The sequence below is a fragment of the Scomber japonicus genome, chromosome 20, assembly GCF_027409825.1.
Source record: "Scomber japonicus isolate fScoJap1 chromosome 20, fScoJap1.pri, whole genome shotgun sequence".
In the NCBI taxonomy this organism is placed as follows: Eukaryota; Metazoa; Chordata; class Actinopteri; order Scombriformes; family Scombridae; genus Scomber; species Scomber japonicus.
In genome coordinates, this window is record NC_070597.1 from 3,985,776 (window position 1) to 4,001,093 (window position 15,318).

General features: G+C 44.2%; 1 protein-coding gene and 1 pseudogene across 1 annotated transcript; both read left to right on the forward strand.

Annotated features, from left to right (window-relative positions):
- Window positions 1–3,193: 3,193 nt before the first annotated feature.
- On the forward strand, window positions 3,194–4,472 carry LOC128381850 (scavenger receptor cysteine-rich type 1 protein M130-like). Its single transcript, XM_053341876.1, has 4 exons — window positions 3,194–3,496; window positions 3,640–3,792; window positions 3,910–3,945; window positions 4,426–4,472. The coding sequence occupies exons 1-4, from the start codon at window positions 3,379–3,381 to the stop codon at window positions 4,470–4,472; spliced, it is 354 nt and encodes a 117-aa protein (XP_053197851.1). The 5' UTR covers window positions 3,194–3,378.
- A 781-nt stretch (window positions 4,473–5,253) lies between these two features.
- On the forward strand, window positions 5,254–8,710 carry LOC128381851 (uncharacterized; annotated as a pseudogene).
- The last annotated feature ends 6,608 nt before the right edge of the window (window positions 8,711–15,318 follow it).

Consider the following 15,318-nt stretch of genomic DNA (forward strand, 5'->3'; position numbering starts at 1 on the left):
TAGGGTTCATCTCTGGGGGGAATGATTCTGCATATCGGGTCGGGTGGAGCAGTTGTCAGTGTGGTGCACAGAAAACAACATGGCACTGAACACTACCAAGACTAAGGAGCTGGTCATAGACTACAGAAGAAACAGACACTCCGCCCCTGCTCATCGGACTGTGTGGAGAGGGTCACAGACTTCCGCTTTCTGGGCGTTCATATAGAGGATGACCTGACCTGGAGCATCATCACCACTGCTATTATTAAGAAGGCACAGCAGAGATGGTACTTCCTGAGAGTACTCAGGAATAACCAACTCTCACAAACATAGCTTGTATCCTTTTACAATTGCTCCAAAGAGAGCATTTTGACCTACTGCATGTCTGTGTGGTTCTCCAGCTGCACAGGTGCAGAGAGGATAGCGCTCCAGAGTGTCGTCACCACAGCCCAGAAGATTATCGGCTACCCCCTCCCCTCCCCTACCTGAAAGATCTGTACAGTTCCCGCTGTTTCAGGAAAGCTTGCCATATGCTCTTTGAGCTGCTGCCCTCAGGCAAACGCTACAGGACATTGAGAGTACACACAAATAGATTACACAACAGCTTTTACCCTAAAGCCACATTTTTGTTTCTGCACTTTAAAGACAGCATCTCAATTTCGTTGTGCTTTGTACAATGACAATAAAGACTTTCTGTTCTATTCACGAGTAGGTATTTGATAGTGCATATAGGTCTTTCGGGTCCATACACATTCTAAGTTCTCCATTCTTTCTTTGTGATTACCATCGAGTTGACCCAGTGTATAGGTTCATCAACATTTGTAATCACCCCCAGCATGATTATTCTGTCCAGTTCTTTCTTTAGACAGTCTCTCAGTGGTGTTGGAACTCTATGTGCTGCATGCACAGCTGGCTGAGCACCTTCTTTCTGCTGTATGTGAAAGGCAGACTGCCAAAACCCTTGAAAATATCAGAACATTTCTGGATATTGTGTCAACAGAGGCATTTGGTGAGTTCATAGTTGTAATGATGCGATACTCGTTTCACAAGCCCCAGTTCTTCGCAGGATCTATCACCCAGAAGTGATTCACGTCCTTCATTCATAACAAAGAAGGATAGATGATGCACTCAAAAGCAGGTTTCAGGGGGCATCCCTACCTCAGACCAGTGTTAATAATTATAGTTCTCTGTAGTCTGAGCTGATCCATAAATCCATAAACCTGCTCAGGTAGAAGAGGAGCTGCAGCTTTGATTTGTCTTCATTTCTGTTCTAATGAAACTCATTTTATTCTTTTACTGATGACTCTCTTGTTTCTGTTCTAATGAAACTCACTTTATTCTTTTACTGATGACTCTCTTGTTTCTGTTCTAATGAAACTCACTTTATTCTTTTACTGATGACTCTCTTGTTTCTGTTCTAATGAAACTCACTTTATTCTTTTACTGATGACTCTCTTGTTTCTGGTCAGAGCCTCTTAGGTTGGTGGGAGGAGCCAGTCGCTGTGCAGGTACACTGGAGGTGAAACAGGGAGAGTGGACACCAGTGAGTTCCCATTTCTGGACCTTGAAGAAAGCAGATACAATATGTAGATATTTGGACTGTGGCTCTGCTGTTTCAACAAGAAGCAGAAATGAAGACTCAGATAGAGCTATATGGTCGATCAGCTTTGACTGTCTTCAGTCGGGATCTGACCTGAGGGTCTGTTTATCAACACCAGATGTTCCTTCCCCCATCGTGGAGATCACCTGCTCAGGTAAGTCCATCAGTGACATCATCTCTGACAGTAATATTTTCCTTCCTCTGTCACAGTGATAGTTGGTGGTTTCCATTGGACTGAACTGTAAACTTATCCAGGACGACAGCATCCTAAAGGGTAGAGAAGTTAGCTTGTTCCTGGAGGCTCATTGATTCAAACTGAGACAATCTGCACCTTTAAGGATATTCACACTACAAGAGAAAGCAGCAGTAGTAGCAGTTTAGAGTTACAATATACTGTATGTATATGGTATTTAATCATTTATATTAACACAGTGTAAACAGAGCAGTTTGCTGCTCTCTGTCAGCTCAGTGTCAGAACCATGATCAGATGTACTGACTTCACACTAGGGATCAGTTCCATTAGGATTTTATCAATACTACTACTCTTATCAATACCACTTATTGATCTGGTTCTTTATCAATAATCTTATCAGCTCTTTATATTATAATAAAATTATTACTATATTAAAATTATAATTAATGAAAGTCATGAATCCACAACAGGACTATAATGTATTTATATATCAGAGTTAAAAATACAGAGTTTGCTGACATCAACAACAATGTTTACAACAGTGTCACAATATGAACTCAATAATATCTCCATGGTAACAAGCACAACCCAAAACCAGATTTTACCATCCAATAAAAAAAGAACTGAGCTTAAATATACCTCAGGTTTTTAACAGTTTAATACTGGTTCCAGTTCAGAAGCAGGTTTCAGGGGGCATCCCTACCTCAGACCAGTGTTAATAATTATAGTTCTCTGTAGTCTGAGCTGAGGTCTGATAGCATGAGCTGCTACTGCTAAAAGCAATAATCTGACAGAGGAAAACAGGAGGAGTCTAATTCAGATTAGCTGTAGCTTCATCCATTATTCTACTGTCAACAGAGTTATGAGGGGCGTGATACCTAATAACAGAGAGACTCCTCCTTTTAAACTTCTACATCTTATTTATTTAGATCATTTTGAGGTATTTCTGCCTTAATTAACAGCTGATGGTGGAGAAGTAGACAGGAAACAAGGGGGAGAGAGAGGGGTATGAAATGTAACAAAGCTTGCAAGGTTTTCCTGCTATTTATTTTTTATTGTGTTACATATCTGTGCATTATCTATTACTTTAACCTTCATTTATGCTGATTTTTTTTTTGGTGCTACAAACGAAATTTCGTTGTGTTTTATATGCAATGACAATAAATAAATATCTAAATATCTAAAATAAAGATTCAGTAGAAAACAGAAACATTCAAACACAAGATGGTGCCTGAATACAACATTTTAAAATCATACATATAACATGAACTATTTTCTGTAGATAAAGACTTGAGTCAGGGTATGAATGTGCTCTCTCTCTTTATCAGTTGTTACCTTCAAATTCAGACAAAGCTTTATTGGTATGAATGTTGCAGTTAAACATTCCCAAAACTAATGATGGTCTTCTCTCTCTCCAGACTCTGTCAGGCTGGTGAATGGGACTAGTCTGTGTTCAGGCAGACTGGAGGTGAAGTCTGAGCAGTCGTGGTCCTCAGTGTGTGAAGCTGACTTTGACCAGCAGGATGCAGAGGTGGTCTGTAGGGAGCTTGGCTGTGAGGCTCCTTCAGTCCTCCAGGGGGCGCTCTATGGAGAAGTGGAGGCTCCAATGTGGACCAAAGAGTTCCAGTGTGGAGGCCATGAGTCTGCTCTCCTGGACTGTAGAAGATCAGACTCAGCTAGAAGAACCTGCTCACCTGGTAAAGCTGTTGGACTCACCTGCTCAGGTAGAAGAGGAGCTGCAGCTTTGATTTGTCTTCATTTCTGTTCTAATGAAACTCACTTTATTCTTTTACTGATGACTCTCTTGTTTCTGTTCTAATGAAACTCACTTTATTCTTTTACTGATGACTCTCTTGTTTCTGTTCAGAGCCTGTCAGGTTGGTGGGAGGAGCCAGTCGCTGTGCAGGTACACTGGAGGTGAAACAGGGAGAGTGGACACCAGTGATTTCCTCTGACTTCTTCAGGAGTAACTCTGTCAGGACCCTGAAGGAAACAGATATAATATGCAGATATTTGGACTGTGGCTCTGCTGTTTCAACAGGAAACAGAAATGAAGACTCAGATAGAGCTATATGGCGGCTCAATTCTCATTGTCTTCAGTCTGGATCTGACCTGAGGTACTGTGTATCATCATCAGGTTCCTCTTCGTCCATCATGGAGATCACCTGCTCAGGTAAGTCCATCAGTGACATCATATGTCACATCATTTGTATTAACACAGTGTAAACAGAGCAGTTTGCTGCTCTCTGTCAGCTCAGTGTCAGAACCATGATCAGATGTACTGACTTCACACTAGGGATCAGTTTCATTAGGATTTTATCAATACTACTACTCTTATCAATACCACTTATTGATCTGGTTCTTTATCAATAATCTTATCAGCTCTTTATATTATAATAAAATTATTACTGTATTAAAATTATAATTAATGACAGTCATGAATCCACAACAGGACTATAATGTATTTATGTATCAGAGTTAAAAATACAGAGTTTGCTGACATCAACAACAATGTTTACAACAGTGTCACAATATGAACTCAATAATATCTCCATGGAAACAAGCACAACCCAAAACCAGATTTTACCATCCAATAAAAAAGAACTGACCTTAAAAATACCTCAGGTTTTTAACAGTTTAATACTGGTTCCAGTTCAGAAGCAGGTTTCAGGGGGCATCCCTACCTCAGACCAGTGTTAATAATTATAGTTCTCTGTAGTCTGAGCTGAGGTCTGATAGCATGAGCTGCTACTGCTGAAAGCAATAATCTGACAGAGGAAAACAGGAGGAGTCTAATTCAGATTAGCTGTAGCTTCATCCATTATTCTACTGTCAACAGAGTTATGAGGGGCGTGATACCCAATAACAGAGAGACTCCTCCTTTTAAACTTCTATATCTTATTTATTTAGATCATTTTGAGGTATTTCTGCCGTAATTAACAGCTGATGGTGGAGAAGTAGACAGGAAACAAGGGGGAGAGAGAGGGGTATGAAATGTAACAAAGGTCTCCAGTCAGAGTTGAATCAGGGACGCTGTGGTTATGTGGTTCTGTAACCATTAGGGGTGTGACGATACACTCCGCTCACGAGACGAGATGAGATTTTAACTATATTTTTATGAAAACTTCAATGAGGAAATAAATGACTGTTCTTTTATTTGAAATTCACAAAATGGAAATTGAATTGAGTTTTTTTCACTAATCATCTTGTAATGAATCACTTTAGTTCTACTTTCTAAATAAATAATTATCATATGCAGTATGCAGCACTGTAAAAGGTTTCCCGCCATAGATATTTTATAGATTTCGGTATTTATGGAAATAACAACTATACATAAATACAAAGGTTAGATACAATCACAAATACTAAAGAGTAAATTATAAAGAGTAGAAACAATTCTAATTGAGAGACGGCAACCGGGGCAGAAAGGGTCGGCAACCCAATCTGCATCCTCTGAGAGGAGGAACCCCACCAAGCTACGATGAACTCTATGGAGAAATACCCCCAGGGGTGCCCGAGAGGGGGGGAGGATGAGCACCCCAGCCGGACAGATACAACGTTAACAGACCTTGGCAACGGACAAACGACTACGAGCACGCAGTGTACATGCGGTAAAGTCTGCAAAAACATCCGTGGCTTAAAGATCCACCAATCGAGGATGAAGTGCCTGTTGGGAGCAGCAGCAACACTACGCACAGGTGTTACACCTGGTGAGACGCAGGAGGTGCCAGGCCCGGAGTCACCCCATAGTGCCCAGAACCTCCAAGTGTTGCAAACTAATCCCTCGAGCATCAAGTCGGACAGAAGGTGGATCAAATGGCCTGCAGCTAGCATGACTACCCTCTGGAAGCAATTCGATGACGATGTTGACCATATTCTGGAGGCAACTGCGAAAGGAGAGGCTGACAGGAAGCTGCAAGCTTTGACAACAATCATTGTCAGCATTGCAGCTGAAAGGTTCGGCGAGGAGGAGAAGAAAACCGTCACAACAACGTACTCCAAGAATCAGAGAGCTGTGAAGATTCACAACATCAGGCAGGAGATGAAAGCGCTGAAGTTCCAGTACAAGGCAGCAGGACAAGAGGAACGCACAGGCCTAGCCCAGCTAAGGTGCATCCTCCGGAAAAAGATCAGAGTTCTCCGCCGGGCAGAGTGGCATCGGAGGCGGCGGCGCGAGAGGGCACGTAAACGTGCTTCTTTCATTGCTAACCCCTTCAAGTTCACAAAGGATCTGCTGGGGCAGAAGCGCAGTGGCAAACTGGCCTCCTCACAGGGAGACATAGATCAACATCTGAAGCAGGCGTACAGTGATCCAGCAAGAGAGCAGGAGTTGGGAGAGTGTAAGCACCTCATAGACCCCCTGTACCAGAAGTGCAGTTTGACATGTCGGAGCTGCAGCTAAAGGAAGTTAGGGAGGTTGTCCACAAAGCAAGGGCAAGTTCTGCTCCAGGACCGAGTGGCACTTCATACAAAGTGTATAAGAACTGTCCCAAACTCCTGCTGCGTCTGTGGAAAATCCTGCGAGTCTTCTGGAGAAGGGGGAGGATCCCAGAACAATGGAGAGTGGCTGAAGGGGTCTGGATCCCAAAAGAGGAAAACTCCACTCGGCTAGACCAGTTCCGCATCATCTCCCTGCTGTGTGTTGAGGCAAAGGTTTTCTTCAGCACTGTTTCCAAACGGCTGTGTACCTACCTGGCAAAGAACACCTACATCGATACATCTGTCCAGAAAGGCGGCATTTCAGGAATGTCAGGATGTTTGGAGCATACCGGTGTAGTGACACAGCTCATTCGGGAGGCCAGAGAGAACAAGGGCAACCTATCAGTGCTGTGGCTTGACCTGGCAAATGCATTCGGCTCCATTCCACACAAGCTTGTTCAGCTCACTCTGATGAAACATCATGTACCCAGCAAGTGTAGAGACCTCATCGCTGATTATTACAGCAATTTCAGGATGAGGGTCTCTTCAGGAGCAATAACATCCAGCTGGCACAAGGTAGAGATCGGTATCATCACAGGGTGTACTATCTCTGTGACACTGTTCTCACTAGCCATGAACATGCTCACTAAATCTGCTGAGCCAGAGTGCAGAGGGCCCCGTATGATTTCCGGACAAAGGCAACCACCCATCAGGGCATTCATGGATGACCTCACAGTCACGACAGAATCGGTCCCAGGTTGCCGGTGGATTCTGAAGGGACTTGAAAGGCTAATGGATTGGGCCCGGATGCGTTTCAAACCCGCCAAATCCAGATCAATGGTGCTGAGGAAAGGGAAGGTGGAGGACAAGTTCCGGTTTAACATCTCAGGCACAGCCATCCCAACTATCTCAGAGAAGCCAGTTAAGAGCTTGGGCAAGGTTTTTGACTGCTCTCTGAGAGACACAACATCTGTCCAGTTGACATGTACTGAGTTGGAAGGCTGGCTGAAGTCCGTGGACAAGTCAGGCCTACCTGGGAAGTTCAAAGCCTGGGTCTACCAGCACGGCATTCTTCCCAGGATCCTGTGGCCTCTCCTCGTCTACTCAGTCCCTATCTCAACAGTAGAGATCTTGGAGAGGAAGGTCAGCAACCACCTCCGGAGATGGCTTGGACTACCTAAGACCCTAAGCAGCATTGCACTCTACGGGAACAGCAACAAACTGCAACTGCCCTTCAAATCCTTGGAGGAGGAATTCAAAGTAACCAGAGCCAGAGAAGTGGTTCAGTACAGGGACTCATGTGATCCGAAGGTGGTTAAGGCAGGGATCCAAGTGAGGACTGGCAGGAAATGGAGGGCAGAGGAAGCAGTCGAAGAGGCAGATGCAAGGCTGCGTCACAGGAGCCTGGTGGGAGTGGTCACTCGAGGTCGAGCTGGGCTTGGATCCTTTCCAACCCCCCAATTTAACACCAGGGGGAGGGAAGCGAGGCGACTTGTTCAGGACGAGGTGAGAGCAGTAGTGGAGGAGACAAGAACCTGCAAGGCGGTGGGAATGAAGCAACAGGGTGCTTGGACAAGGTGGGAGAATGCTGTTGAGCGAAAAGTGACCTGGGCTGAGCTCTGGAAAGCCGAGCCACAACGCATAAAATTCCTAATCCAGGCAGTGTATGACGTACTCCCAAGCCCGTCAAACCTGCACACATGGGGCATAGCTCTGCCCTCTGTGCTCCAAGCGAGGAACCCTGGAACACATCCTAAGCTCCTGTTCAAGGGCACTTGGAGATGGACGGTACAGGTGGAGGCATGACCAAGTCCTTAAGACCATCGCTGAAGCCATAAGCACAGGACTGGCGTGGGCAAAACAGTTCCGTCCCTCCAAGAAGACCATCGCCTTTGTCAGAGCTGGGGACAAGCCAACTCCTGCCAGAAGAACATCAGCAGGCATCCTGACGTCTGCAAGAGACTGGCAGTTGTTGGTGGACCTTGAACATCAGCTGAAGTTCCCCAGCCACATCGCAGTCACCACTCTGCGACCAGACATTGTCCTTGTGTCTGAGTCCACCAAACAAGCGGTGCTTCTTGAGCTGACAGTCCCGTGGGAAGACCGCTTGGAAGAAGCCTTCGAGAGAAAGCTCTCCAAGTACGCAGGGCTGGTCAGCGACTGCCATCAAGCTGGTTGGAGAGCGAGGTGTTTCCCGGTGGAGGTTGGATGTCGAGGATTTGCAGCCCGTTCTTTGGCAAGAGCCTTCAGCTACTTAGGCATCGATGGAGAGAGGAAGAGGAGAGCCATCCGCAGTTCCACCGAAGCGGCAGAAAGGGCCTCAAGATGGCTGTGGCTCAAAAGAGGAGTACCATGGAGTCATGGTAGTTAGCTAGCCGTCTGGACACAAGCCGGGACTTGATCAATCCCGGTTGGGTCACCTGGAGGAGGGCGTATGATTGTTGAAAGACCCGAAACGTCCAATGAGTCCAGGCACATCACTGATGATGTGTCCAGACTAGGCATCAGAAGATGTATGTACACAGAAATATATAAATATAAATTAAATATAGAATTCAATTATCACAAATTATAACTATAATAAATATAAAATAAATAAAACACAGAAGTAAAAGTAAATTGCACAAATCCTGTATCACATAAATACACAAGTAGAACAAAATATAAATTGTGATATAATTTGGTAGTGTGACTCATTTTACTTTTGGCATCATTAGGCTTCCATAGATCAGCTAGATTCCTCCGCTCATCCTACCTCAGGCTCTCAGTGTAGAGACCCGAGTTCAATTTACTGCTCCTCTCCTCATCTCAGACTGCTGACTGAGATCTTCTCAGCAGGTAGAAGCTGCAACAAGATTAATGATCCACATGTGACATTATAAAAAGAAGACATGACGTGCAAATGAGCGACAGAAAACCCATCGTCTTTTTTTTTCTTCTTGGTGCACCCCTTAATTATAGCTTCACGAGACAATATTCACTTCGACAAGAAATATTGTCACGTTTTCGTCTTGCGAGATGTCGTGGCATGAGATCTTGTCACACCCCTAGTAACCATTCAGCTACCACGGTGCTCTGATCTTCTTTATTTTCTGATATCATGCATTGCTGTCCACCACAGTGTCATTCTTCATGTTACAGAGGTCTGTCTGTATTACTGGTTTTTATGTTGTTTGTCTGAAACTTTCTGTTGCTGCCTGTCTTGGCCAGGACTCTCCTGCAAAAGAGAAGTTTAATCTTAACAAGGTTTTCCTGTTAAAATAAAGATTCAGTAGAAAACAGAAACATTCAACCACAAGATGGTGCCTGAATAAGACATTTTAAAATCATACAGATAACATGAACTATTTTCTGTAGATAAAGACTTGAGTCAGGGTATGAATGTGCTCTCTCTCTTTATCAGTTGTTACTTTTAATTTCAGTGAAAGTTTATTGGTATGAATGTTGCAGTTAAATATTTCCAAAACTAATGATGGTCCTCTCTCTCTCCAGACTCTGTCAGGCTGGTGAATGGGCCTAGTCTGTGTTCAGGCAGACTGGAGGTGAAGTCTGAGCAGTCGTGGTCCTCAGTGTGTGAAGCTGACTTTGACCAGCAGGATGCCGAGGTGGTCTGTAGGGAGCTTGGCTGTGAGGCTCCTTCAGTCCTCCAGGGGGCGCTCTATGGAGAAGTGGAGGCTCCAATGTGGACCAAAGAGTTCCAGTGTGGAGGCGATGAGTCTGTTCTCCTGGACTGTAGAAGATCAGACTCAGCTAGAAGAAGCTGCTCACCTGGTAAAGCTGTTGGACTCACCTGCTCAGGTAGAAGAGGAGCTGCAGCTTTGATTTGTCTTCATTTCTGTTCTAATGAAACTCACTTTATTCTTTTACTGATGACTCTCTTGTTTCTGTTCTAATGAAACTCACTTTATTCTTTTAATTCTTGAGTTATTATCACTCCTAGATATTTTATTGACTTAGCATTCCAACTTAATTTATGTCTCTTCCTGATTTCTTTATTTGGCTTGTAGTTAAAAGTTAAGAGTTTTCAACATATTCAATTTGTAGCCCGACATCGATCCATGTTCTTCCATTATGTTTATTAATTTAGTAAACGTTGTATTAGGGTCTTGAAGGAAGGTGATTATATCGTCAGCAAATAGACCTATCTTGTGTTCATCTCTTTCTATTGTGATTCCTGTCAGCCCGTCCTCTTGTCTAATTATTTGAGCAAGTGGCTCTATGAAAATCGCAAAGAGGCAGGGCTAGCACAAAAACCCTGTCGCGTCCCTCTGTACAGTTTAAAAGTGTCTGACAAGTGACCATTAATTTTAATTCTGGCTGATGGGTTAGTATACAATGCCTTTATGCATTTAATACATTTGTCATTGAAACCCATCCTCTCTAGCACTTTATACAAAAAATCCCAACTGACCCTGTCAACCGCTTTTTCGGAGTCTAAGCTGATCAGGGCAGCCCTTGTATGGTGTTTATTAACATGATCTATAATATGAAGGGTGCGCCTGATGTTGTCCTGTGTTTGGCATCCTTTTACAAAGCCTGTCTGGTCCTTGTGTATCAGGTCAGGCAGAAAATGCTCCAATCTTTTAGTGATAATGGACGTGAACAGTTTGTAATCTACGTTTAGTATCGATATTGGGCGATATGACTCACAGTTTTCTTTATTTTTCCCCTCTTTGGGAATAACAGATATCACAGCATCCCTCCAAGATGGTGGGGCTATAGCCTTATCAAGCATCCAATTAAATGATTCCAACAGTACCGGGGCAAGGACTTTTTTGAATTTTTTGTACCATTCTTTTGGGTAACCGTCGCTCCCAGGACTCTTATTATTCGCCAGTCTACCTATGGCTTTATCCAATTCGTCTTTTGTAATAGGGGAGGTCAAATATTTGTTTTGCTCAGAGCCTAAGGAGAGGAGGTTGTTTTATCTTCTCTTCGTCAACCTCCTCAGGCTGTGAATATAAAGTCTCATAGTAATTTTTAAAGATTCTATGAATTTCTTCTGGATCATATTTTAATGAATTTGATAAGGGTTCCCTAATTTTTCAATTGAATTTGTTATTTGTTGCGTTCGAAGACGCCTCGCTAATATTCGTGTTGCCCTTGGGCCTGACTCATAGAAGGTTTGCTTTGTGAATCTCAGTTTACTTTCAATTTTATCGTTTTTTAAGTTTTCTATTTGTTTCCTTATATCTTTAATCTGTTTCCCTGTTGTATCTTTATTGTCATTTTTGGGTCGTTGTTTCTCTAGTTTTTCCAATTCCTTCTCTAATTGGTCGTATTTTGATCTCCAGGTTTTCCTTAGATGAGCTGTTCTTGATATTAGGTTCCCTCTCATAACTGCTTTGACTGTATCCCAGACAATAGTTGGGTTGACCTGGTCATCCCTATTGTCATTTATACATTCACCAATTTCTTTCTTAATTTCTTCCACTGTGGATTTATTGTTTAAAATTCCAATATTCAGCCTCCATAGTGTGTTCCTTGGCTTGCTGTTTAAATGTATATTTAGATAAACAATATTTTGATCGGATATATCAGCTGTACCGATTGCACATTCATGTACCCTGTGTCTATCTATAATATTCATCAGGAAAAAGTCCAACCTAGAGTGTACTTTGTGTGTAGCGGAGTAGTGGGTGAATTCCCTATCCCTTGTATGGGCACTTCTCCACACATCAAATAAGCCTGCTTCTCTTATCAGAATATTTAGGTCTTTTGATTTTGGGCATCCATGTCTGCTCGTGCTTGTTGTGTCTAGTTGGTGGTTCAAAATTGTATTCCAATCTCCCGAGCAGACAAAGATTCCTTCACTCTCAGATACAATCAGGTCAAATAATCTTTTGAAAAAAGATCTGTCACTCTCAGGAGGAGCATATACATTCACAAATGTGACCAGGACATTATCCATCGTGCCTTTTGATTATTATACACTCACCGGCCACTTTATTAGGTACACCTGTCCAACTGCTTGTTAACGTAAATTTCTAATCAGCCAATCACATGGCAGCAACTCAATGCATTTAGGCATGTAGACTTCAAGACGATCTGCTGCAGTTCAAACCGAGCATCAGAATGGGGAAGAAAAGTGATTTAAGTGACTTTGAACGTGGCATGGGCGCGCAGGTGGGCGAGTGGTTAGAGCGCATGCCATATACGCAGCCGACCCCGGTTCGAATCCCGATCGGAGGTCCTTTGCTGCATGTCACCCCCCTCTCTCTCCCATGTTTCCTGTCAATCTACTGATGAATAAAGGCGTCTATGCCAATAAAATCTTAAAAAAAAAAAAAAAAAAAGAACGTGGCATGGTTGTTGGTGCCAGACGGGCTGGTCTGAGTATTTCAGAAACTGCTGATCTACTGGGATTTTCACGCGCAACCATCTCTAGGGTTTACAGAGAATGGTCCGAAAAAGAGAAAATATCCAGTGAGCGGCAGTTCTGTGGGCGCAAATGCCTTGTTGATGCCTGAGGGCAGAGGAGAATGGCCAGACTGATTCGAGCTGATAGAAAGGCAACAGTAACTCAAATAACCACTCGTTACAACCGAGGTATGCAGAAGAGCATCTCTGAACGCACAACACGTCGAACTTTGAGGCGGATGGGCTACAGCAACAGAAGACCACACCGGGTGCCACTCCTGTCAGCTAAGAACAGGAAACTGAGGCTACAATTCGCACAGGCTCACCAAAATTGGACAATAGAAGATTGGGAAAAAGGTTGCCTGGTCTGCTGAGTCTCGATTTCTGCTACGACATTCGGATGGTAGGGTCAGAATTTGACGTAAACAACATGAAAGCATGGATCCATCCTACCTTGTATCAACCGTTCAGGCTGGTGGTGGTGCAATGGTGTGGGGGATATTTTCTTGGCACACTTTGGGCCCCTTAGTACCAATTGAGCATTGTGTCAACGCCACAGCCTATCTGAGTATTGTTGCTGACCATGTCCATCCCTTTATGACCACAGTGTACCCATCTTCTGATGGCTACTTCCAGCAGGATAACGCGCCATGTCATAAAGCGTGAATCATCTCAGACTGGTTTCTTGAACATGACAATGAGTTCACTGTACTCAAATGGCCTCCACAGTCACCAGATCTCAATCCAATAGAGCACCTTTTGGGATGTGGTGGAACGGGAGATTCGCATCATGGATGTGCAGCCAACAAATCTGCAGCAACTGCGTGATGCTATCATGTCAATATGGACCAAACTCTCTGAGGAATATTTCCAGTACCTTGTTGAATCTATGCCACGAAGGATTAAGGCAGTTCTGAAGGCAAAAGGGGGTCCAACCCGGTACTAGCAAGGTGTACCTAATAAAGTGGCCGGTGAGTGTATATCTACCTCTGCATCTCTTTTTTCTTTTTTTGACATTATTACTCAAACATAGAAAAATAGAGATGGCTTCGTAGTAGTGTTGCCCCCCAAATAACACCGTAAAACAAGAACAGAAACAAAACAAAGTCAACTGAATATAGCAGTGAACAGACCTCCAAACTGGGAGGAGATAACTCCTCACTGAGACCCCGTTGGTGGGTCGAGGGTAGATCCTATGACTAAGATAGGGCCCTATGCATAGGGTGGCTAGGGCTAACCCTACCATCCTAAAGTCCAACGTAAGCCATTGTAAATGAAGTCGTTACTCCCAGACATTTATTGACAATAAGCCTAATTAGAGCCTGATATTAGTCCAGTTCAAATCTTGTAATCCAGTCTCATAGTGGCAGTGATTTTACCAGCCTGTAATGATTTCTAATTCTTCATTTTACCTCCCTTGCGCTGGGGATCATCTCTAAGCAGTATGATCAATCTGGAAACTCTGAAGTTTGTTCCACGCTCTCCGGGTAACGTCGTCCTCTGCCTCGCGATGTCCCTTTACCTTCTGCCACGACCCCAGCAGCTCCCCCAGACATGCTCCCCAGTCATGCTCCCCAGTCAGTCTCCCCCTCGGCTGGCGTTGTGTCTTCCACCGTGATTCCACGTCTCCTCAGCTCCACTCTTGCTTCCTCCGCGCTGTTATAAAGTCGGGCTCCCGTCTCTCAGTAGATGCGCATGATTACGTACGGTGTTTGGAAGCGAACTCCTTTCACTTTCAGAGCCTCTTTGATCCCGTTGTATTCTTTGCGCTTCTTGAACTCTCTTAAAACCCACTCTTTGGTTGTGAACTCCTGGAAGTTGATTATGAACACTCTCGGGGGTTTATCTGGTGCGGGTCTGTGTGCGCCGGTTCTATGTGCGCGTTGTATGTTTAACTCCATGCCGTTTGGTAACGGTAACTTGCTCCGGATGAGCGCCTCGACAAACTCCCTCCTCTCCTTCTGCTACTCCAAAGATGCGGATGTTGTTGCATCTGGAGCGTGACTCTAGATTGTTAAGTTTATATTGCAGGGCTTTTTGCTGTTTCAAGCAGGAGCTCAGGGCCTTGGTCGTTTCAGCCGCCCATCTCTCGACTATTTCCACCCTGGACTCCGCTTCTTCCACCCGGTCCGTTAAGTTGCGGACTTCTGCCCCAAGCATATCCAGTTTACCGTTGATTTCTTGTCGCAGAGTATTGTTATCGCCTTTTAGATCCGTTTTGAGATCGTTAATTGCCTTAATTATGTCTGCGGGCGCCATGGCGACCTGGTCCACTTTGCCGCCGCTGTCTCTGGCTGTCATCGTGTTTTTCTGTTTTACAGACTGTCTTTCGTCGACTTTTTGGCTTCTAAGTGATCTTCCCCAATCCATCTATCTTTTTTATCAACTAATACTGAATTTTGAGTTAGTTTGGGTGTAAATTGCGGTTTGTCCGGGAGAGCGATCTCACCATGCGTCTGACTACTCCATGTGCTAACCCGGAAGCCCCCACTTTATTCTTTTACTGATGACTCTCTTGTTTCTGTTCAGAGCCTGTCAGGTTGGTGGGAGGAGCCAGTCGCTGTGCAGGTACACTGGAGGTGAAACTGGGAGAGTGGACACCAGTGAGTTCCTCTAGCTCGTTCTGGAGTTACTCTGACTGGACCCTGAAGGAAGCAGCTATCATATGCAGATATTTGGACTGTGGCTCTGCTGTTTCAACAGGAAACAGAAATGAAGACTCAGTCAGATCTGCGTGGTGGATCAGCTTTGACTGTTTTCAGTCTGG

Bases quoted from the DNA above. Each gene is read 5' to 3' on its own strand.
- LOC128381850 (XM_053341876.1), top strand. From the start codon at position 3,379: ATGTGGACCAAAGAGTTCCAGTGTGGAGGCCATGAGTCTGCTCTCCTG. The intron at 3,497-3,639 runs GTAGAAGAGGAG...GTTTCTGTTCAG, and splicing joins TGTTGGACTCACCTGCTCAG to AGCCTGTCAGGTTGGTGGGA. The intron at 3,946-4,425 runs GTAAGTCCATCA...TACTGGTTCCAG, and splicing joins CATGGAGATCACCTGCTCAG to TTCAGAAGCAGGTTTCAGGG.